Source organism: Pavona decussata, unplaced genomic scaffold, assembly GCF_977016875.1.
Source record: "Pavona decussata unplaced genomic scaffold, jaPavDecu1.1 SCAFFOLD_133, whole genome shotgun sequence".
NCBI lineage: Eukaryota > Metazoa > Cnidaria > Anthozoa > Scleractinia > Agariciidae > Pavona > Pavona decussata.
The window spans coordinates 1095992-1120161 of record NW_028145546.1 but is presented as its reverse complement, the minus strand read 5'-3'; the positions used below and the strand labels follow the sequence as shown (position 1 = coordinate 1120161).

Sequence of the window (24170 nt, the reverse complement as noted above, 5' to 3'; positions counted from 1 at the left end):
GAGGCACTTTCACTTCCTTAGTTTCGGCTGTGGGAAATAAAACATTTGAACACCTCCAATTGGCGAAAGTTCCGGGATCCGCCCCTGTTAAGAATTCATAAAAACTGCTGAAACTGTCAAAAACTGACGACTTCTCGACGTTACCTGAACGTTATATTAGGGATAATAAAAGGTTTAATGAGCTAAACAATAGTTCTGTACTTGTGTTTAAAAAAAAGCAATAATCAAAGATTAGGGAGTCCGTCCGATGTCACCAGGCTCTCTCTCCTTTGCCAAGTTGGTGATGATGTCATCCGTCCCTGCAAAATCTGCGGGAATGTCAGATACGCGTACCAAGATCCATTCATTCGATCAACGTTGTCCCATACAATCTCGACTCCACTCTGTATTAGAAATGCGTGCTTTCCACGTCGAACGCAACATTATAAGTACATTTCTTTGACGTTCTCTGGAAGACAACTACTTGAAATGACCAAATTAAAGAAAGAAGACCTTGAGCACATAGCAGTGAATTTTTCTTTCTTTTTGTGGACTTGAACAGTATCGCTACTACTTATGTTTCTGGATAATTCGTTCGCATTGTAAAAGTTCAGTGAGTTGGAATGACCACAAAGTAGATCAGCTAACGGGAATTTTCTAAGTGACGTTTTCGTTCTCGTTGCCGTCTTTCTTTCAGAAGGTCCCTACCGTGACAGTTCAATGTAAAAGGCCATAAATAGAACAGCAAATACAAACATAACACAATTAACAAAAATCAGAAATATTCAGATATTCAGTTATAAACAACGAGTTTCGCATGGATGGAATCAGTCTGTGTATTCAAATGAAGTTAAGTTCCTTTGTGTACAATTAAATTTCTCAATTTGGCTTTGTTTTGGAACACGTATCTACCCATGGACTTCCATGACTTTACTTAACAAATGGGATTCAACTTCATAACATAGCTTTGACCAACAATGTAGAAAATATCGTATACTTTGTTTACTTTGACTTAATTAACATATCTCATTTGTTTGAAGCTTATGTAAATTGCCTTGCCTGTTAGGTCACGCGATCACGCAAAGATCAGAATCACTACATCACCAGTTTGGTTCAGTCAACAGAAACGTAATTCTGCTTTGCAATCACTGAATCGAGCATGGTCGTCCATTCTGAGATTCTCTTGTCTAAGTGTGCTCAGTTTCGTGAACAAGGTGAATTCGTTGATGTTCGTTTGAAGGTGGGTGAAGACCTGTTTCCAGCTCATCGCATTGTACTCGCTGCGAATAGCGATTATTTCCACGCCATGTTTACTCACGAAATGAAGGAATCCAACCAGGAAGTGATTGAACTCAAAGATGAAAACATTTCAGCAGCTGCTTTGAAGATCGTTATGGATTCCATCTACAGTGGAGAGGTTCATGTCAACGATGAAAACGTGTTTGAAGTTCTCCTTGCGGCAGATCATCTTCAAGTCACAAGTGTTGTTCAACAGTGTTGTGATTACTTGAACACCGAGTATGTTCAGCTTCGGTCTGATGTGCAAACGTACTGTCGCATCTGTACCATTGCTGAACGACACGGTCTAACGGATCTTCATGAAGCGACACAGCGGAAAATGGCCTCGATGTACAAGGACATCTGTGAAAGTGAAGAATTCTTGTCCCATATTGACGCAGATCTGTTGCTGAAGCTTCTCAATCGAGATGACCTCAGTGCTCCTACAGAGAGCTTCGTCTTCAAATCAGTGATGCAGTGGATCAAATACAAGAAGGAAGAGAGGATGGCAGTGGCGGCCAAAGTTATCGGAGCGGTTCGCCTGGGGCTGGTGGACATCAGGGATGTGATTAGGGAATTGAACACAGAGGAGATGCAAAAAGTGCCAGAAATTCACATGCTCGCTTACCAGTCACTTTTGTACAGCTACATTCCGTCAAGCTCCACGTTTGGTGAAGAAAAAACTAAGATTCGTTCGACAGGCTCGGTAAGAACGGCTTTTTATTAAGTTAATCTTGTGATTTCTAAAACATTAATAATATATAGTCATTTTGGTCCTTAAAAAATATTGAAATCTTGCTGTCGCCATCCACCCGCGACAGATTAAAACCAGCGGCTTTGAACGGCACTAATTTAAGATCATTTTACGACTTCTAATTTTTTATTGAACAATTCCTTCACTTTATATACAACATCTGTGGTATAAGTTAATAAACAACTCCGTTTCAGTTGATATTTGTGTCTGAACCCTTTTAATGTCATCATTTCAGGTCCTTGTTGCTGTTTGTCCTCAAACCCAAATGCAGTATTTTGACACTGAAGCTAAAACATGGAAACCATTGGAATCCTTAGCACCAGCAGCTGATGTGGGGTATTGCTATTGTGCGGAGACTGTTGGCAGTAAGCTGTATGTTGCTGGACTTAAGTCTGGTACAACTAGTCACTACATTTACTGCTATGACATAGAAAGAAATGTGTGGGAAAAATTTCCACACCCGTGTGGAAATATTGATCAACTACTCACTGTAGGTGACTACATGTATGCAGTCATTTCTGATTGTTTTCAGGTTCCTCAAAGGTACAGCTTTGCTGAACAGCAGTGGCAAAGTTTTGCTAAACCAGGTATAACAGAGGGTCGTTTTTTCAATAGTGGGGCAATAGTACTTAATTCAAAGGTGTTTGTGCTTAATGGTAAGGTAACAAATTCTGGTAGCATGAGCAGTGCAGTGCTGCATTGCTTTGATCCAGTTAAGAATTTGTGGGAAGAAAAAGCATCAACCTGCCAGCCCCACTTTGGGTCCAGCCTTATCTTTGTCAATGGTAGGATGTACGTTGTAGGGGGTAATGTTTGTTGTAACACCAGTAATGGAGGGCTATACGGCAACTTTGCATCTGTAGAAGTTTATGATGAAGAAAACAACAAGTGGTCCGTTGTTGATCAAAGGCATATTCCAGCAAACAACCTCGGTGCAGTGGAAATAGAGGGAAAGATCTATTTCATAATTAGAAGATTTCCAGTTGACAGTGGCATTAGGATCCCGCCAGGGGAGGTGTATCCTGTTTCTTTGGATAAATGGAAAAATCTAAGTAACATTCCCACATATTCTGCCCTGAGTTATGTTCCGGTAAAAAGGGAGAGCTTGCAAAAGGAGTAAGATTAATAACAATTCAGTTTGCTATATTTTAAGGAAACCCATACATAGGTAAGGGATGTTACATTTTTTTAATTCCAACTCTATACTTGCAGGTTTCATGTTTTCCTTTATTAAATAAGTTCCAACAAAAATCGCCAATACAAAACGGGTCCAACGAACGCTCTTGTGGCCAAAAATTGTGAATCTTATAAACATGAGCTCGAGTGAACCAGTCGGATGGCTAGTATTTATAAGTTGTCACGTACTACCGTGCACAGTTTTGAAGTTAGTTGTGTTAGCTCTCCGTTTAAAGTCATCAGGTTTGGGGAAATTGGTTTTACGGCGGCAGGTTGTTAATGGCCATGCTATGATGACCTCAATTGAATGTTTAATTCCGGCGATCTTTTACAAACTCAATTTAAGAGAAAAATTAATGACAGAATTGCATTATGCTGTCGCTGTTATCGATTTTTGCTTTTAAAGATTCACAAGGTGGCTTAATTCAATCGACTACCACTCTTCCGTTTTTGGTTTTCGCACTGATATACTTTTGCGGTTGTCATTTGAAAAAAAAATTCAAAAAAATCCCCTCGGAGTCAGGCCGTTTACTGCTTCATGATATGGACCTTAGAAAGTACGACGGCAAACCAACGAACAGTTTCCTTAGAAAGGTTAGTGACGTTATATCGGATCTACTTTGTGATTATTCTACACTGTTCTGGAGTCTCAGAAAGTACGGACGGAATCAGAAAACGAACGTGACACTAAAATTCAAACGCGCGGGAACGATTTTAGCCTTTGTCGGATCTATCTATTATCTAGGAATTACCTGTATGGAACATGCAGCTAGATTATTGCAACCTGTTCAACTTGCAAAATGTGGCTACACAATCCAGGAACATAGTTAGATGCAACGCGTTCAAGTTCACAAACAGAAGTATGAAAGTCTCCGTCGTGCGGCCTTTTCAATTTGGCCACTTGACGGTTGTTTTGCAGAGCGTCTCGTTGCTGTCGCCTTCGTGTTTCCGTAAGGTTCATAATGATTGGAAAGTGAACGGTAATGACGATTGTTAAACGCTGCCAAAAATATACCAATTCAGTAGAGTGTTTGAAGGAAAACGGGGGGTTATGGTTAGGGGTTTAGATAGGTGTACATAACTCACAAAAATATTAATTAGGATAACAGACAACTACCAAAATAAGTATTAGGACAGTAGATCTGTATTTTAATAACTAGTGTTAGCGTATGTCAGTTGTTGACAATTGAGTTTTTTTTGTCGATTAATCTTTTAAAACTAGCCGGCCCTTTTTGTGTAGAGATACTTTTGACTAACGCTTTTACTCAGTTACTGAAGTCCCGTTTTTAGAATGGTAAATATATCGCCTTAAAGCAGTTTATAGCAGGGCCGGATATTTTAGCCGAGTTAAGGAACGAATAACTGTGCTTGACACTATCAGGGTTACGAGAAAGGATGAATATTGCCAGTCTGATAAGAACTCTTTAGTCCATATTGTTACTTTAGAAAGGGAAACTGACGCGACTCCTTAGCAGAGTTGAGACCAGTGTGTAACTATTGATACAAATCTTTAATTAACAAACATGTAATTTTATCAATGGCTTTATGAAATATAATTAAATTTAAATAAACATCCTTAACCTCTGACAAAAGTCTGTATATTTTTTTCTGTCTCCAACAATAATCCTATATCTTTTTATTTTCTATCGTTGTCGTGCATTCAAGGGATTCAATTGCCTAATAAATAGTATAGTCTATTTGGCAAATAGTCTCCTCATTGCCCCTACGTACAGCACAATGGCTTCAGGGAGTTTAAAAGCCGAGCAAAAGTACACAGCGACAAACCGATGAGACATGCCGGATCTTTTACAGACCTACATCAGTAAAATTCTAAGGGAACAAAAGAAAATCGGTTTCCTGATGCTCACAGCATGGAACTATGTAAAGAATGGAAACAAATTAAAGCCCAGTGTCTCTTTTTCCTGCCAAAAAGACCAATTTGCCGTTTTTATCTTAAGGCCTCCAGGGGAGAAAACTACACGGGGTTTACCTTACGTAAAACTGCATGCTCTTCAAGCAAAACAAATGAAAACAGTGGGGTGAGTGTGGTGAGCGACAGGTTTGTAAGGATAGTGAGTCGAGTAACAGGAATGGATACAGCTAGGGATAAGAAGAGACATAGCAACAAAGTACTTAGTCCACCTATCAAAAGTATTGAAATTTCATTAAGCCGACCTATCTTCTCTCAATTTTTAGCTTATACATGTTTCTAACGCAAGTTATCCACATTTTACCCACATTTTGAGATATCATTTGGCACCCCTTTACTTCTTTTCATATGGGTTTTACCTTGGGTATTCTGAACTTTGTTGCACATGGTGTGATTCTTCAATTACTGTATAATTTCTTTGAAATTTTGGCAGAAGAGTTTCCATCTTTCATTTTCTTTGTTTTATCGACTTGCCGTTTGCCGCCGGCTGCAATAACATGTTTTGTTTTTGACAGCATTTTCCCATATCTATCACTGAATCAAACATGTTCGCCCATTCTGAAATTAAAATGGAAAAGCAAGCTCTCACGAACTCAATTCCAAGAAAAGATAGCGATAATTGGTTTTGAGTTCAAATAGAAGAAAGATCCTCACAGTTACTACACAACTCAAGCAGTAGCGAAAAGAAAGCCTGAAAAAAATTCAGGCTGAACGGGATTCGAACCCATGACCTCTGCGATGCCGGTGCAGTGCTCTACCAACTGAGCTATCAAGCCAACTGGGAGCTTTTGTATACTCTAGTTCCCCCACACAGGCAAAGATCTTTGCATAATACCACATTGATCTCAGACTCTCGCTTCCACATCAGTAACTCTTACCCTTGTTCTCATATACCCCTACTTCCCATATCCATACCCCTCCCACAGTAATACCACTGCTCTTGCAGAACACACTTGCACTCCTACATAATAAAAAGTTCCTCTACCCCCTGCAACTTCACCCCTGCCTTCCAAGCCAACACGTTCCTGTAACTACCCCTAAGCTTAAAAAACAAGGCAACTAATGAGAAAACAAAGCCTCTGTAGAGGGAGAGGCGAAAAAGGGACAGAATTTCGGTAAAGTGTCAAGTAATGAGTACCTAAGCATTCTCAGTATTTCCGTATACAAAAAGGTGCCAGTAAGATTTAAAAACGACCTTTGCAACTGATAGGCCCTGGAGTTCAGCTCAGTAAGTCCTGAATGCACCAATAAGGCAATAAGGCGTAGAATCTTAATTATGTTCAGTTAAAGTGTTAAGTTCATGTTTGATTTCCCTGCAAGGCTGAAGCCAAACAGGGTTTTATTTTCTTCGCTTTCTTGTCATAAAGGGATGAGATTAGTTAAAGACCACGAGGAGTAATTAACATTAAAGGTAAAAATAGAGGACATTTATAACTGAACTTTTAAGTTTAAAAACCCATTTAGTTCCAGAGATGTTTTAAAGCAGAATTTAAATTGGCTGTAAATCGATGATTCGTGGATTGGATCCCATTTATTCGTTAATCATTGTGGTAAGATTTTATTCAGTGAGTGATATGTACGTAGTTAGCTGGCGTCGGCATTTATAAATATTGCCTGTTTGTAGTAAATATTAATTTGTTTTCAACTAAATCGAGTTCAACATGTTTTGTAACAACGTTTTAAATAAACTGAACTAAAGCATTGTTAATGGCACTGCATGATTCCTTTGTCTGTATTAATTAACCCGACTAACCTATCTGCGAATCTCAGCAATTTTGCTTTCGCTTCACACCCTGCTCTTCACTTCGATGAACTATAGAACACTCAGGGGCACTCGATCAACTGTTCATTTCGGTGGATATTTGTTCAGAGGTACTTAATCGGCTCGGAATTTTGAATTTAGTCGCACTGATAAAATCAGCAGTTTTCGTCGGCATAATGCATGTTCATAATATCGTAACGTGCACTGGAAAACTAATTCATTTCGTTTTCGAATGGGGCAAAAATTTCGTTAAAATGTGAGAAAAGGGCCAGCTAGCATTTTCATAAAACAAATAACAGCTAGAAAATCCTGGGATTCTAGAAATAAAATTTCCATTCCCTGAAACTTTCTGCAACTTTAACTTTCAGCTAAAGCTCCCGAACAGCTCAATCTGTATTAGCTGATACAACTATGACTTTAAAAGCGCATAAATCGATCAAGGAACACCTGAGGAGACAGCATTATAAGTACTTGTTTATCTCGTTGGGTCAGCCCCTGATTTATGGCAAGCCTAAATTAATGTGGAGATCTTCCTTGGAATGGATCTAATACTCACGAACAGATTCACAATGAAATAATCTATAGACTTTTATTTTATTCTTGAAGGACTTTAACCAGCCCTTGAGGCAAATGGACAGTCGATACCAAACTATTCAGTGCGCATACCCCACAATAAATTTCACATCCTTACAAAACATGATTGGACACTGGAAATCATCGCCTCCTTTTGACGAGGAAAACATGTTTACCAGTACCAAACAGATACAGACACGCGAACGACACGTGCACCAATGAAAAGCACCCATCGCCATCACCAGGCATGCATGTCTGAAGAATTCTTTTAATCACACAGTGGTATTAGAGAGAGTCCGTTTCTCCAAGGAAATGTGGCAGTACATTTCCTTCCATCTGATCGATGATAACCAAAGCTTATATCGTTGTTCGGTGACAGTGCATCATGGCGGCATGTAAACCATTGGTGGCGCCTAGGCAGAGAGAGGTGCCGGCTGCGAGGCTTGCAGTGCTCGAGTTTTCATTATAATGGCTACCTTTTCAAAAATCCGGCCATAGATATATCTGAGCTGATTTTCCAAAAGATGGTTACAGAAATTGAGCACATTTTGAGACTTTCTAAGCTGAAGGAATATGCTAGTCATTAACAATACTCCAGTTACGGTTCATCACAAGAAAGTAAGGTCAGGAAATACTATGCACGAGAAAAGAGGGGATTTTCTTTGGAATTAGACGTGACATTGACACCTGAGTGAAATGAGACATGACCTGTGATCCGACTAAACAAGTGTGAGGTTTGGTAATTATTAACGGCGCCAACGCATCTTAAATCTCAATCAAAACCCGGTCTTTAAGCGCTCAAGACTAGCCTTCCACAAAAGAATCGGCTTAATCGGGGCAAGACAGCGTTTTAAATTGATTTTCCGTCTCAATTCTAAATTCAAGACGTAATGAAAATCACGCCGAACGAACATCTGGAAATTATTTATGACATTGAGTCCGGAAATCCGACCAAAATCGCACTTCTCGACTAATCGATGACTAGCCTAACAACGCTACAGTTATAACGGCGAAAAATAATCGAATAGCTTTTCAAACTCATGCTTCTTGAAGAGAAAATCCTTGCTCATTCTTGCTAGTGTTTTCCATATCAGCTTAAGTCCCGGATGTTGAAATCAACATTTAAAAAGGGAAGGGTTATCGCCCTTTTCTACCATGAAAAGGGAAGGGTTATCGCCCTTTTCTACCATGAAAAGGGAAGGGTTAGCGCCCTTTTCTACCATGAAAAGGGAAGGGTTAGCGCCCTTTTCTACCACAAAAATATACTAAGTCTTTGGCTGGTTCAACAATTCGCGGAAATTTCACGTTGCCCGAAAAGAAATCATCCATCAGACTTACTTTTTAAAGCCAAAGACTGTCACCTCCTCAAGCAAAGCACACAACATGCTATCCTTTATAGTTCACGCCCGAGTAACTGAAAGTTACCCGTTTAGCTCAAAAAGAGAACTAAAAAAGGGAGCATATTAGACGAGGCAGGACGCTGCACTCGTAAGACTTCTTCCCTCACTAGACTTAATGATGTCCTCAGGAAAACTTTGCTTCAGGAAGCCAAACGAAACGCTAGCTCTAATGACTTAGTTCTGAGCTCAGAGCGCGCGCCCAATTCAAAGCCAAATCGTTGTGCGGTTAGAAGACGTTTGAGAGAGAGTGGGGCTAGGTTAGCAAATCAGGGAGGGAGGGGGGGGGGGGGTAAGGAGAAAAATATTTTGGTTTTATAAATATTCGCTAATGACAATTGTAATCTATTAACTTACTGATGTGAAATTCAATAGGAAACGCTAAAAAATAAATAAATAAATAACTAAATAAATAAATATCCTAAGAAAAGTTAACAAAAACGTCAATTTCTGTAGCCACCTTCTGGAAAATCAGCTCAGATATATGGATGTATAATTCTAAAAAAAAAACCAATCAGCTGCCCTCCCCACCCCTCTTACCCCCTGCTTCTCACCGAATGTCAAAAATAACACCTGATGGTGCTTGATTACCGAGTCACGCGATCACGCAAACAAAGTTTTGGGCGCTGTCTTCATCAGTCTGTGGAAAGCTTTACAAGCCATCCAAGATGGCTGCTCGTCTTTTGTCCAAGTTTGCGAAGTTCAGAGAACAACAAGAATTCATTGACGTGCAATTGAAAGTGGGTGAAGACATCTTTCCATCTCACCGTAATGTTCTCGCTGCGGAAAGCGATTATTTCTACGCCATGTTTACTGGTGGGATGAAGGAATCCAACCAGGAAATCATCGAACTTAAAGATGAAAACATTTCTGGAGACGCTTTGAGGATAATATTGGACTCCATTTATCGCGGGGAACTCTTAATGACTGAAACGAAAGACGTGTTTGAAATTCTCACTACCGCTAACCACCTTCAAGTCTCAAGCATTGTTCAACAGTGTTGTGATGTATTGGACAAGGAACTTGTTCAGCGCCGACTTGATGTCCAAACGTATCGTCAGCTTTCTACATTTGCTGATGTACACGGTCTGAAAAACCTACAAGAAGCTACGCAACGCAAGATGGCCTCGATGTACAAGGACATCTGTGAAACTGAAGAATTCTTGTTGCATATTGACGCAGATCAGTTGCTGAAGCTTCTCAGTCGAGATGACCTCAGCGCTCCTACAGAGAGCTTCGTCTTCAAATCAGTGATGCAGTGGATCAAATACAAGAAGGAAGAGAGGATGGCAGAGGCGGCCAGAGTTATCGGAGCGGTTCGTCTGGGGCTGGTGGACATCAAGGAATTACTCGCAGAACTGACCACTGAGGAGATGCAAAGAATACCAGAAATTCAAGCACTTGTTTCTCAAGCTCTCTTGCATAGTCATATACCTTCCCACAGCTCAACGTTTGCAGTAGAGAAAGCCAAGCCACGTTTAATGCGCCCGGTAAGAATAGAGATTTAAAATACATGACGCGTTTTAGTCGTCCAGCATTCATATGCCTTTTTTTTTTCCAGCAGTATCCGAGCTATGTTTGTCATGTGTTGTTGCAGTGATTACACGACCAACTTTACTCTGGATATATTCTCGCTATTTAGTTGTATAACCAGTCACATACATTTGCTAATTGTTTGCTAACGATAGTCTTCGGTGAAAGCAAATGTACCTGTAGTTTGACGCTTAAGTAAATATAGTAACTCTGCACCATTAGCAAATAAATGTAAATTTTTCGCTGGTGTAACTGCCGAACTGAACTGCAACTGCCGAAACATGTCTGTTGTAAAACTCAGGAGAGTCGTGTTTTTCTTAAAACTGTTTGAGCGTTCATTGCTTATTACAGTTAAGGGTGATGGTTACTTTGCAGACACCATCTGTAAAGTATGGTGCATCAATATAGTCTTAGGTTACGTTCGATTGACCGGAATAAGAATCAACGGAATAATTGTTAGATTTCTCTTTTTAAGTAAATTTGGACACACATTTCAGCAAACGTTCACTGACGCACGATAATGCAAGAGCGATTTTTTACTCCAGCAACTCCAAAAACCTGTCATGAGTGATTTAAGGAATCATTGTATGTATTCCTATTCCAGAATAGGGTCAATCGAACGCACCCTTAGTCTCGTATTCATTAATTTTTATTTTAATCCGCTTGTCATATCTGTGCTTTTTATTTCAGATTCTTGCTGCTGTTTTGCCGAATATGCACCGTGAGTGGCAAAAAAAAGATGGTGTATATACTACCCAAATGAAACATTTTGATTTTGAAACAAAGACTTGGCAAACCCTTCGATCCTTGGCAAGCTTAAAATTAGATATGAAGCTAAATTTCCTTTGTGCAGAGTATGCCGGGAATTACTTGTACGTAGCTGCAAAAAGAGTAACCGGTGTCATTTATCGTTACCATATAGTCAATAATGTCTGGGAGACACTCCCACGATTTGAGAGTTCCAAGAGTTACGATCAGGAAATAAACTGTTTGTGTTGTGTCAATGAATACGTTTACGCAATCAGTGATACTAAACCGCCCCAGAGGTACAGTTCGACTCAGAACAAATGGCAAAGTGGCTCTACATTACCTTTCTTGAAGAACAAAAGTGGGGATCAGGATAAGTTAAGTAATGTAGCGGCAGTAGTTATGAAATCTAAAATCTATGTACTTCATGGGTGTCAAAGAGTGGAAGGGCGTGTGACGAAATATATATCGGCTGTGTTTCATTGTTTTGATCCGGAAAAGAATGAATGGAAACAAAAGGCATCAACCTCCTCCCCTCACTTTGGATCCAGCCTTCTTGTGGATAACAGTAAACTTTATGTGGCTGGGGGGAAAGTTACTCCCTACGATAGTGACCTTGCACCCGTAGAAGTTTACAGTGAGGAAAACGACAACTGGGCTGTCGTTGACCAAACGCACATTCCCCCAAATAACCTCGGGGCAGTGGAAGTGGAGGGAAAGGTTTATTTTATCATCAACAAATTTCCATTTGACAGTGGTATTAGAATCCCTCCGAGAGAGGTGTATCACATTTCATTACACGAGTGGGAAAGTAAGAGAATTAGTGAAATAGGTAATGCTGCCTTGTGTTATATGCCAGTGAGGAAAGAAACCCTGGAAAACAAGGCAACTAATAAGAAAAACGCCTATGTATAGGCAGAGGCGAAAAAAGGGACAGAATTTCGGTAAAGTGTCAAGTAGAATTACCTAAGCATTCTCAGTATTTCCGTATACTAGTAGGTGCCAATAAGATTTAAAAACGACCTTTTTAACTGATAGGCCCTGGATTTCAACTCAGTAAGTCCTGAATCTCCAATGCACCATTAAAGGCTGTACATATGGCATAGAATCTTTATTATGTCCAGTTTAAGTGTTAAGTTCATGTTTAATAGCCCTGCAAGGCTCGCTAAACAGGGTTTTATTTTCTTCGGTTTCTTGTCACAAAGGGACGAGATTAGGGTTAAAGACCATGAGGATTAATTAAGATAAAGATAAAAATAGAGGACATTTATAACTAAACTTTTACATTTAAAAACCCATTTAGTTCCCAATTATGTTTTAAAGCAGAATTTAAATTGGCTGTAAATCGCTGATTCGTGGATTGAACCCCATTTATTCTTTAATCATTGCGGGAAGATTGCATTCAATATCATTCAGTGAGTGATGTGTACGTAGTTAGCTAGCGTCGGCATTTATAAATATTGCCTGTTTGTAGTAAATCATGAGTTTTTTTTCCACTAAATCAAATTCAGCATGTTTTGTAACAACGTTTTAAATAAACTGAACTAAAGAATTGTTGATGGCACTGATGATTCCTTTGTCTGTATTACGTAACCCGACTAACCTATCTGCGTATCTCAGCAATTTTGCTTTCGCTTCACACCCTTTTATTCACTTCGATTAATTTTAGGATGAACTCTAGAATACCCAGGGGCACTCGATCAACTGTTTATTTTGGTGGATATATATGTTCAAAGGGCCTTTATCGGCTCAGAAATTTGAATTTAGTCGCACTGATAAAATCGGCAGTTTTTTGTCGGCAAAATGCATGTTCATAATATCATAACGTGCACTGGAAAACTAATTCACTTTCGTTTTCGAATGGGGCGAATATTTCGTTACAATGTGGAAAAGGGTCAGCTAGTATTTTCATAAAACAAACAACGGCTAGAAAATCCTGGGATTCTAGAAATAAAATTTCCATTCCCCGAAACTTTCTGCAACTTCAACTTTCAGCTAAAGCTCCCGAACAGCTAAATCTGTATTAGCCGATACAACTATGACTTTAAAAGCGCATAAATCGATCAAGGAACACCTGAGGAGACAGCATTTTAAGTACTTGTTTATATCGTTGGGTCAGCCCCTGATTTATGGCAAGCCTCGAATAATATGAAGATCTGGCTTGGAATGAATTACTCACGAACAAATTCACAATGAAATAATCTAGACTTTTATTTTATCCTGGGAAGAACTTAACCAGCCCTTGAGGCAAACGGAGAGTCAATACCAAACTGTTCAGTGCACATACGCCACAATAAATTTCGCATCGTTACAAAACATCATTTTCTTTGCGTGATGTTAAATGTTGGTGTCACGCAAAAAGTGTTTCTAAAGCAGAGGAAAGTCTGCGTATGCTGACCTTAAAGTTAGGAGAGATTTGCGAAGAGAGTCGTACAGGGGGGGGGGGGGGGGGGGGGGTCTCTGGCACGGTTCACGAGCCGAAACAACAACGAATCATGAAACACGGATATCACAATTTCATTTTCCCGAATCACGAAAATCAGCAAGAAAAACACTCTTTTATCTTGTTTTTATGCAAAGAAAAGTGGCCTAGGAGTGTCTGAAAATACAGCAAAATGGAGAAAAGAAAACGAAAGACTGCAAATAGCAAATTATAGACCTTTTATAATTCTTGACAGACGACTCTAACCATTCGTCCACTATGTACACTGGAAATCATCGCTTCCATTTTGACGAGGAAAACATGTTTACCAGTACCAAATAGATACAGACACGCGGACGACACGTGCACCAATGAAAAGCACCCATCGCCATCACCAGGCATGCAGGTCTGAAGAAAATTCTTTTATGTGATTGGTGCTCACACAGTGGTATCAGAAAGAGTCAGTTTCTCAAAGAAAATTTGGCAGTACATTTCCTTCCATGATAACCAAAACTTATATCGTTGTTTTGTGACAGTGCGTCATGGCTACATGTAAACCATTGGCCACCTTTTCAAAAATCCGGCCATAGATAATAATAATAATAATAATAATAATAATAATAATAATAATAATAATAATAATAATAATAATAATAATAATAATTTATATAGCTAAAACCTCTATATGGATATATTCAGTTGCGCTTCACAATATTGTTAAAATTAGATGTATAAAAAAAAAAAAAACCATCAGCTGCCCTCCCCTCCCCCCTGCTTCTCACCGAACGTCAAAAATATCACCTGATGGTGCTTGGTTACCGAGACACGCGATCACGCAAACAAATTTTTAGGCGCTGCCTCCGTCAGCCGGTGGAAAGCATTACAAGCCATCCAAGATGGCTGCTCGTCTTTTGTCCAAGTTTGCGAAGTTCAGAGAACAAGAACAATTCATTGACGTGCGATTGAAAGTGGGTGAAGACGTGTTTCCAGCTCACCGTAATGTTCTCGCTGCGGAAAGCGATTATTTCTACGCCATGTTTACTGGTGGGATGAAGGAATCGAACCAGGAAGTCATCGAACTCAAAGATGAAAACATTTCTGGAGACGCTTTGAGGATAATATTGGACTCCATTTATCGCGGGGAACTCTTGATGACTGAAACGAAAGATGTGTTTAAAATTCTCACTACTGCTAACCATCTTCAAGTCCCAAGCATTGTTCAACAGTGTTGCGATGTATTGGACAACGAACTTGTTCAGCGTCAACTTGATGTCCAAACGTATCGACAGCTTTCTACATTTGCTAATGTCCACGGTCTGAAAAACCTACAAGAAGCTACGCAACGCAAGATGGCCTCGATGTACAAGGACATCTGTGAAACTGAAGAATTCTTGTCGTACATTGACGCAGATCAGTTGCTGAAGCTTCTCAGTCGAGATGACCTCAGTGCTCCTTCAGAGAGCTTCGTCTTCAAATCAGTGATGCAGTGGATCAAATACAAGAAGGAAGAGAGGATGGCAGTGGCGGCCAAAGTTATCGGAGCGGTTCGCCTGGGGCTGGTGGACATCAAGGAAGTAATAAGAGAGCTAAGTGCAGAGGAGATGCAAGAGGTGCCCGAGATTCAAGCACTTGTTTCGCAGGCACTACTGCATTCCCAGATTCCTTCCCTCAACTCAAAGTTTGCCGTAGAGAAAACAAAGCCACGCTCAATGAGCCCGGTAAGAATCAGAGATTTAACGTAAGCCTTGTGTGACGCATTCTGCTATAGCTAGGATCATGTTTCACATTCGTCACAACTCAAAAAGCAACAAAAAAGCTAGCAAATTGAGGGGATAAGGATCTATTTCCTAAACCAATTTTATGCCGGCTTAAAAATTCAATTAAAGAATCTGGACTGATCAAAGGTTGTATGTAACGTGCACAAATATGCCTTTCAAATGCCCGTAAAGGATCTTAGAAAACGGAAAACCGGACATTTGAAGTACTGCCGGCCGTTTTATCCTGCCGCAAACTTCCCGGCATAGTAAATCGAACGTTCGAAAATCGAACCCAATCGAACTCAATCGAACTCAATCCGTGGATTGAGTTCGATTGAGTTCGGCAATCGAACGAAATCGAACACCAGACTTTCAGTGAGTTCGATTTCCGAACAAATCGAACTCAATCGAACTAAATCCATCTGATTGTGTTCGATTGAGTTCGGTTTCCGAACTCAATCGAACACAATTTAATTGATTGAGTTCGATTGGCTCTGGTAAACGTACACAAAACAAGCAAAAAGCAAGCCCATCAAAGCAGGTTTTTCTTGTACTTTGTTACAATTTTTCAATAACAGAAACCCCATTTATAAACTGTCCACGGCAGTTAAGAAAACAGAACAGAACAGAACAAAGCTATCATTATTCCCGCGGGCGTATTCCGAAATTGTCGTACCCTTTCCTTTTTTAGCTAACTTACAATTGCTGAATAACAAATCGAAGGGTTACTTTTATGCAAAAATACAAGCAAATTACTAAAAAAATTCGCCATCCTTGACGTCAAAGCGGCATTCCTGGTAGCCTTTTTGCTACGCATTTGAAGCTTACAATCCACAGCGCATCTGAATCCATTTCTGCGTAATTTCTTCGTTTACGTAAAACACGTGCGCTACACTCCGGACTGAAGTAACTCGAGCTTCCAAGATGGTTAGGGATTTTCAATGTTCAATTCAATTTTTCAATTCAATTCAATTTATTTGCCATTAACAAAAAAATACAACATAAATACATTATAGACGACACACAATATTCTTACTATTACAATATTCATACTTGACTATTTACAATATTAAATGTGTTAAAGGCTAGGCAGCCTATATAGAAGCCGGGGGCTTATTAACTATAGGCTTCCTAGAACTATTGGATAAACCATAGAAGTTAAGGGTACTGATTGAAATTTCCAATTAAATTTTTTTTTTTTTTAAAGAAGAAAAAAAAAAAAAAAAAAGGAAAGGAAGAAAAAAAAGAAAAGGTGTGTAGCTCAACAAAGAGTCAATTTAACTTAGATAGAAGGAATTTTTTAAGTCTTTTGCCAAACAAACTGATAGTTTCACTGTTTTGAATTTCACGACTTAGCGAGTTGAAAAACGAAGGACCTTGAAACCGAATTGAGAATTTTCGAAGATTAGTTCGACAATAAGGTATATAGAAAAGGTTGGAATTTCTTGTTTTATAAGAATGTATTTGACTTGCAAGAGTAAACATATCACGAAAATAATTTGGAAGTAAGCTTCTTTTAAAAAGATACATAAATTTACCTATTTGGAATAAATAAATGTCAGAGAATTTTAAAATCTCCTGTTCTTTAAAAAGAACACCGGTATGAGCATCAAAAGAAACTTTTGATATTATTCTAATTATCTTCTTTTGCAGAACAATAATCCGATTTAAATTAGACTGATACGTCGATCCCCACACAGAAACACAATAAATGTTGAAGGCGACGAAGCTCAAGCATCTGCGGATGTTTTTCCTGTTTTACACAAATCACGAATTCGTTCGATTTGGTTCGATTGATTTTTTTTCTTTTCGGTGAGTTCGATTTTGTTCGATTGCCGAACTCAATCGAACTCAATCCACGGATTGAGTTCGATTGAGTTCGATTGAGTTCGATTGAAATTTAGTTCGATTGGGTTCGATTTACTATGCCGGAAAACTTTTGCTCATTCTCAAGTCACACCGAATACATACAATCGGTAAAAAATATATTATAAATCCGCGAAGTCAAGCGTGCATAACCTCATACAATCAGAGCCTTGAACTTCAGTCTGTTCTTTACCGAGCAAAATGCAATCAAATCGTTTATAGTAAATTAAAGATTTTCTATGGAAAAATAATGAAAAAGTTTCTCTCAAAACCCTACAATAATTAAAATAAAGGACGCCAGCTCTGTTGGGCACTTTAAACGAAACATCAGGCAGGTATCTGACTAAGCGGATTCCCACATGGCAATCTCGTAGTACAGTTGTAAGCATTTTTATAAACGTATATATATATTTCTTAGCTGAACTGATAATTCTCCCTCCGTGTTTAAATAAGTAAAGTAAACATTACATCGGAGTGAGATTACCTTGAGGGTTTTGTTGAGTGTGTTTTTTTTTTGCGCTTCTTTGAGCTCCCGAGGCCGATTTGGTTGGCCATGATGATCTAAAGTACTACTGCTAACCGTAAGTTAGGTCGATGACTTTGACCAACCGCTTGGAACAAAATTTCAAAGAACGACAATTGTCAAAAGCACAGAGAAAAACACATATAATATACACCCAACAAGCTTTGTCAGGCTTACAATCATTATAGGAAATTGTTTTGTTAATTTTCGATCGAATTTGAGCAGTTTTGAGCTCGAACTCTCATGTTCCCCTTCGGTTACCTGTGGTTAGACTTAAGTGGATCACTGTCTGCCAGTGTAGTATGCTTCTTTGGTTCTAGTTTGTTTCATATTCGTAAGACTTTCGTAACTGATCCTTTGCCGGTATTGTTGTCGTTTTTAGTGAGCTACTTCCGTGTAATTTTCTTGTCTCATTTTCAGTGCTTTCTTATTTCAGGTTCTTGTTGCTATTTTCCTGAAAGAAGGTGACAAGTCAGCTGCTACTCAGACGAGGTATTTTGACTTTGAAACAAAAACGTGGAAACCCCTACCGTCCATGGCAAGCTTAACCTTAGTTTCTCAGGAACTCCCACCGTCGTTCAGGGCAAGCGTACTCTTAAGTTTACAGGAACTCCTACCATGCAGGGAAACTTTCAAATTTCTTTGTACAGAGTATGCTGGAAATTACTTGTATGTAGCTGCCGACTTGTACGGCGAATCCGGTGTCATTTACCGTTACCATGTTGTTAATAACGTGTGGGAGACACTCCCACGTTTTCAGAGCTCATCATTGGGCTATGGCCAAATGATAAACTGTCTGTGTGATGTTAATGAATATTTATATGCAATCAGTAACACTGATCCACCCCAGAGGTACAGTTTGGCTCAGAATCAATGGCAGAGTGGTTCAAAATTACCTTTTTTGAAGAAAAGTAACAACAGAGATACGTTATGTAATGTAGCAGCAGTCGTAATGAAATCTAAAATATATGTACTTCATGGGTGTTACAGAAAGGAAGGTCGGGGGTTGACAGCCCAAACAGCTGTGTTTCATTGTTTTGATCCAGAAAAGAATGAATGGAAACAAAAGGCATCAACCTCCTCCCCTCATTTTGGATCCACTCTCTTTGTGGATAACAACAAACTTTATGTCGCCGGTGGGAAGATTTCTTATTGGATAGAGAGCAATGTTAAATATCCATCTGGAAAACTTGCACCAGTAGAAGTTTACAGTGAGGAAACCAACAAGTGGTTTGTTGTTGACCAAACTCACATTCCCCCAAACGAGCTCGGGGCAGTGGAAGTGGAGGGAAAGGTTTATTTCATTATCAACAAATTTCCAGTTGACAGTGGTATTAGAATCCCACCGGGGGAGGTGTATCACATTTCATTACACGAGTGGGAAAGTAAAAGAATTAGAGAAATAGGTAATGCTGTCTTGTGTTATATGCCAGTAAAGAAAGAAAGCTTGGAAAACAAGGCAACTAATGAAGAAAAAGCCTCCGTAAAGGGAGAGGCGGAAAAAGGGACAAAGGAGACTTAGTTTTCGGTTGAGAAAAGTTTATTCAGTAGATGCTCTAAATTGCATTACGAAAAACAGGTGTCAGCATGTCCTTGTATGTTGCATGAGAGTTTTACAAAACCAAAATTATTTGTAAATGGGTTGATTGACTAACGTTAACTTTCTTACTCTCTGAGTTTTGATTACCCTTATTGGAGAACGCTGTTGAAAACTAAAAACGGTTATCAGGTTGAGATCTGCTAGTCAGCAGAATAAACTGCGTATTTCATCATTAAGTATTTAAAGGCGTTGTAACACTAGCAAGCATGTATAACTTGATTGCGAGACAACTGGATGCAAGACAAATTGCCTAGTGTATAACCGGCCTTATTCACTGTATTATAATATAGCAGAGCAAGGCATGACAAATTTAAAGGTTTTATTACAGAGACCGGTTGTTTTAAAAGCCAACCTGAGTGTTACAAGCTGGCATTAAAGTATAAACTATAGACTTGGTTTCTTTGATTTTAACTGAAGTGCTTTTCGCTTTAAAAGGTCACAGTTAAGTTTGAGATTGGTCAGATTAAGTCCGTTACAACGGCATAACGGGATCAGTTTGAAATTAATCAGTCCTGCTTTAATCAACCGGGCTCTTTTAAAGGAAAAGACTGTATTTCATTCCATGGACACTGCTTATACATGTAGTTTAGCAGAGCATTGTAAATATTGCGTTACTTTGTTATCTCATTTCATCCAGTTTCAGAAGCTAATTTGTTTCGTAAGAACGTTGAAAATAAACTGACCCAAGTTAATGCTATTGCTTGACTTCTTCATGGGTAGATTAATTCGATGCGCGGATCATTCTTATAACAAAGGAGCCGAATTTTTTCCCTGACCGCGCCCCCATCGTGAGTTTCAAAGGATTGGAGGGTGGCACGTCCTATTTTGATGTAGGTTACTTTGTCTTTCCGTAATGACTTCTTTACTTAAATAACAAAACGTAGGACGTAAAATCAATGCCTGAAAACTATTTCGGCTGGAACAAAACCACAACCAGGACATTTTACTGTCCGAACAAATTCGATGATGTAAAAAATTTACGTAAATGTGCAAATTACTGGAATTTATAACATTTTAGTGTATACTACTCAAGTGACTAGTGATTTTTCGCGCGCGCTGATTGGCTGGCTCGGAGGTGATTAGCTAAGTACTATTCACTTCCAAGCAGCCGAAGAGAAACAAGATAGCTTCCTATCGCTACAGTCACTTTTAGAGGAAATTATTTCGATAAACGAGGCGGCTGTTACAAAAAATACAAAAATGGCAACAAAGTTTGGTTTGACGGCATTACATGGTAAGTTATATAATCTTTCAAACCTCATAATCTAAGGCGAAAAATAAAAATATAATGCATTGTTTACGAAAACTGTCGAGCACTATAATAAACAATGTAAACAATGAAACATCTAATGTTTAATTGCAGCATGGTTTCAACAACAGAACAAATTTCATACTGCAGTCAAAGAAAAGACACGGAGCAACTAAACAAGTGCCTCCAGAAGTTTTATTTGTCCGCAAGAAAGGGAGAAAAATCTTTCTGCAATAAGAAATCCCTTACCGCGCGGCGCGCTAGATTTTAAATTTCCCACCATTTGTCGGTATATTGCCACTTCGCGACTCGGTAAATATTCATCACTATTCACCTCCACTTTGGTGAATAACTGTTTACTAAACATGGTCAAGGGTTGACGTTTACAGTAAGACGCTCACCTCTAGTGTCATCTAATAAGCAACACCTTTTCTGCTGACGTTAAATATGAGTCCCCTTTAGACCATATGAGTGACTGGAGTATCCTCCTCCCCCTCACCCCTCCCTCTCCGCGCAATGTTTTACGCCCATTTCAACATGGCGGATACTATAGATCACACTTAGCTACTTTTTTTAAAGTGCCCCTGGGACGAAAATTTCATTTTCCATCTTTTTGCATTTTCTGTATTCTGCTGTTATTTAGTTCGCAACAGCAGAATACAGTTTATGAAATAGAATCCATATGAAAATTAGCCATGTGGAATTTTTCGTGTTGAGCCAATGACGTCACTTCCTGTAATTTGAGCCTCAACTTCCGAAACAGGGCCAAGTAATGGCGGCCGTGAAATCTCGAATAAAAAGCTAAAAACAAAAAAAAAATACTTCCAATCGCCGTAAAGGATTGAAATTTGGTAACATGAGTAAGAAGGTCATATTCTACACGAAAATGCAAAAAGATGGAAAATGAAATTTTCGTCCCAGGGGCACTTTAAGTCAGAAGAAGAGATGACCCCAAGAAGAGTCGAACCCGCGTCGTCGGATTCCCTGGTGTGAACCTTACGACTAGACTACCAACGACTGCCTGCCAGATTTTTGGTTAGATATCCAAACCTCAAGTTTAGGCTAACCGCAAGCTACCTAAGCTAAATAAGGCTAACTGAAGAGATACAAGTTTAGCTAGCCGGCGTGCTATTTGGACTAACCAAACTGTCCTATGTAGGCTACCCGGAGCTTTATTTTGTTAATAACCAGTCTGCCACAGAAAGTATCCTCCATCTTGAAGTGTCACCTTAACAGTGACATGGCGCCACATTATGAATGTGAGCATGTGAAGCAGGGTTCAGCTTTGTAACATTCTTTAGAATACCTGTCAATTGTTATTGCATGGATAGTTTCAGAGTTATACTGGGGGTGGTAAGACAGCCATGCCTGTAATTTGCCCGTCAGGACACTGAAGAGACTATCGTTATGTTCTGCTATCATATTTTTAATAGTTTCAATTTTTCCTCCAAACATGCGGTTTTTGGGGTGGGGTGAACTGGGAAGGGGTGCTGAACAAATTTTCCTGTTGCAAAAAGTAGAAAGAGCGTCTACTTTTTTACGTTGAACATGAAAAAGTTGTTGCGCGCAGAGGTGGTAATACGGGCAACAAACAGCAACTTGCGATGCAACATTGTTACGCGACAAGTTGAAAGAAAATGTGGCCCGTATTACTTGGCGTTAATGGACAACCTGACCGAGGAAAAATTCAACATAGAGAGAAAGCTGAAAATTTTAAGAACAGCTGATAGTCACAATAAGACAGAGCTCAGAGAGGAAAGTCTCCATTTGCGAAGTAAACGCTTTCATGGAAAACGTTGCACCAGACGGGTTGCTTGAACTTCTTTCTCTCCCACCCCGCTCTTCTTGTTCACCAACGACCTGCGTCGCGTGAATGAGTTATCAAGCAGTCAAGCACGATCAAACAAATATTTGGGCGCTGCCTCCGTCAGCCTGCGGCAAGCTTTACAAGCCATTCAAGATGGCTGCTCGTCTTTTGTCCAAGTTTGCGAAGTTCAGATAACAAGAAGAATTCACTGACCTTTGCAACTGATAGGCCCGGGATTTCAACTCAGTAAGTCCTGAATCTTCAACGCACCATTAAAGGCTGTTTGGTCTAGATAAAAGCAGTGAGGAAATTAATTTTATGAAAAACACGACACTCCTGAGTTTTATAACAGACATGTTTCGGCAGTTGCCTCTGCCATCTTCAGTGTGAAATGAACTTGTAACAAATTACAGTGAAATATAAATGCTAAAAAAATTACAATAATAATAGAAATAATTAAGACCATAACAATAGTAATACAATATTAAACAGAAAGTTTTAAATTAACGTGTTTGACTTGTGCGTTGAGAGTAGGTTTATATGGCGTATAATCTTAATTATGTCCAGTTTAAGTGTTAAGTTCAAGTTTAATAGCCTTGCAAGGCTCGCTAAACAGGGATTTATTTTCTTCCATTTCTTGTTATAAAGGGATGAGATTAGTTAAAAACCGTGATAAGGATTAGTTAAGATTAAGGTGAAAATAAAGGACATCTATAACTGAACTTTTAAGTTTAAAAGCCCATTTTTTCCCCAGAAATGTTTTAAAGCAGAATTTAAATTGGCTCTAAATCGCTGATTCGTGGATTGGACCCCATTTACTCTTTAATCATTGCGGTAAAATTGCATTCAGTGAGTGATGTGTACGTAGTTAGCCAAGCGTCGGCATTTATAAATATTACCTGTTTGTAGTAAATATTAGTTTGTGTCCCACAAAATCGAGTTCAACATGTTTTGTAACTACGTTTCAAATAAACTGAACTAAAGAATTGTTAATGGCACTGATGATTCCTTTGTCTGTATTAATTAACCCGACTAACCTATCTGCGTATCTCAGCAATTTTGATTTCGCTTCACACCCTGCTCTTCACTTCGATTAACTTTAGGATGAACTATAGAATACTCAGGGGCAATCAATGGTTCATTTCGGTGGATATTTGTTCCGAGTGACTTAATCGGCTCGAAAATTTGAATTTAGTCGCATTGATAAAATAAGCAGTTTTCGTCGGCAAAATGCATGTTCATAATATCGTAACGTGCACTGGAAAACTAATTCATTTCGTTTTCGAATGGGACAAAAATTTCGTTAAAATGTGAAAAAGGGTCAGTTAGCATTTTCATAAAACAAACAACAGCTAAAAATTCTGGAATTCTAGAAATAAAATTTCCAATCCCGGAAACTTTCTACAACTTTAACTTTCAGCTAAAGCTCCCGAACAGCTCAATCTGTATTAGCTGATACAACTATGACTTTAAAAGCGCATATTTCGATCAAGGAACACCTGAGGAGACAGCATTTTAAGTACTTGTTTATCTCGTTGGGTCAGCCCCTGATTAATGGCAAGTCTCCATTAATGTGGAGATCTTGGAACGAATTACTTACGAACAGATTCACAATGAAATAATCTAGACTTTTTTCTTTCCTGGTAAGAATTAAACCAGCCCTTAAGGCAAACGGAGACTCAATATCAAACTGTTCAGTGGGCATACGCCACAATAAATTTCACATCCTTACAAAACATGATTTTCATTGCGTGATGTTAAATCTTGGTGTCACCCAAAAAGTGTCTCTAAAGGAGAGGAACGTCTGCATAGGTTGA

At 39.1% G+C, this 24170-nt stretch overlaps 4 protein-coding genes and 1 long non-coding RNA gene across 5 annotated transcripts in view; 4 read left to right on the top strand and 1 right to left on the bottom strand.

The window, feature by feature from the left end:
• Window positions 1–6825, top strand: part of LOC146468084 (kelch-like protein 26) — a 49945-nt gene extending 43120 nt beyond the window's left edge. The window contains exon 3 of the transcript XR_014867596.1: window positions 6289–6825. The gene's annotated coding sequence lies outside the window, so the exon portion shown is untranslated. The remainder of the gene's footprint in view (window positions 1–6288) is intronic.
• On the top strand, window positions 1069–4782 carry LOC146468085 (kelch-like protein 25). Its single transcript, XM_085125041.1, has 2 exons — window positions 1069–1963; window positions 2247–4782. The coding sequence occupies exons 1-2, from the start codon at window positions 1139–1141 to the stop codon at window positions 3129–3131; spliced, it is 1710 nt and encodes a 569-aa protein (XP_084981167.1). The 5' UTR covers window positions 1069–1138; the 3' UTR covers window positions 3132–4782.
• Window positions 3547–24170, bottom strand: part of LOC146468076 (uncharacterized) — a 63778-nt gene continuing 43154 nt past the window's right edge. The window contains exon 3 of the long non-coding RNA XR_014867600.1: window positions 3547–3628. This is a non-coding gene — a long non-coding RNA (uncharacterized LOC146468076). The remainder of the gene's footprint in view (window positions 3629–24170) is intronic.
• LOC146468083 (kelch-like protein 26) lies at window positions 9518–12693 on the top strand. The gene is made up of 2 exons (XM_085125034.1): window positions 9518–10339; window positions 11073–12693. The coding sequence occupies exons 1-2, from the start codon at window positions 9518–9520 to the stop codon at window positions 12042–12044; spliced, it is 1794 nt and encodes a 597-aa protein (XP_084981160.1). The 3' UTR covers window positions 12045–12693.
• LOC146468082 (kelch-like protein 26) lies at window positions 14257–19494 on the top strand. The gene is made up of 3 exons (XM_085125050.1): window positions 14257–15269; window positions 18134–18273; window positions 18322–19494. The coding sequence occupies exons 1-3, from the start codon at window positions 14448–14450 to the stop codon at window positions 19217–19219; spliced, it is 1860 nt and encodes a 619-aa protein (XP_084981176.1). The 5' UTR covers window positions 14257–14447; the 3' UTR covers window positions 19220–19494.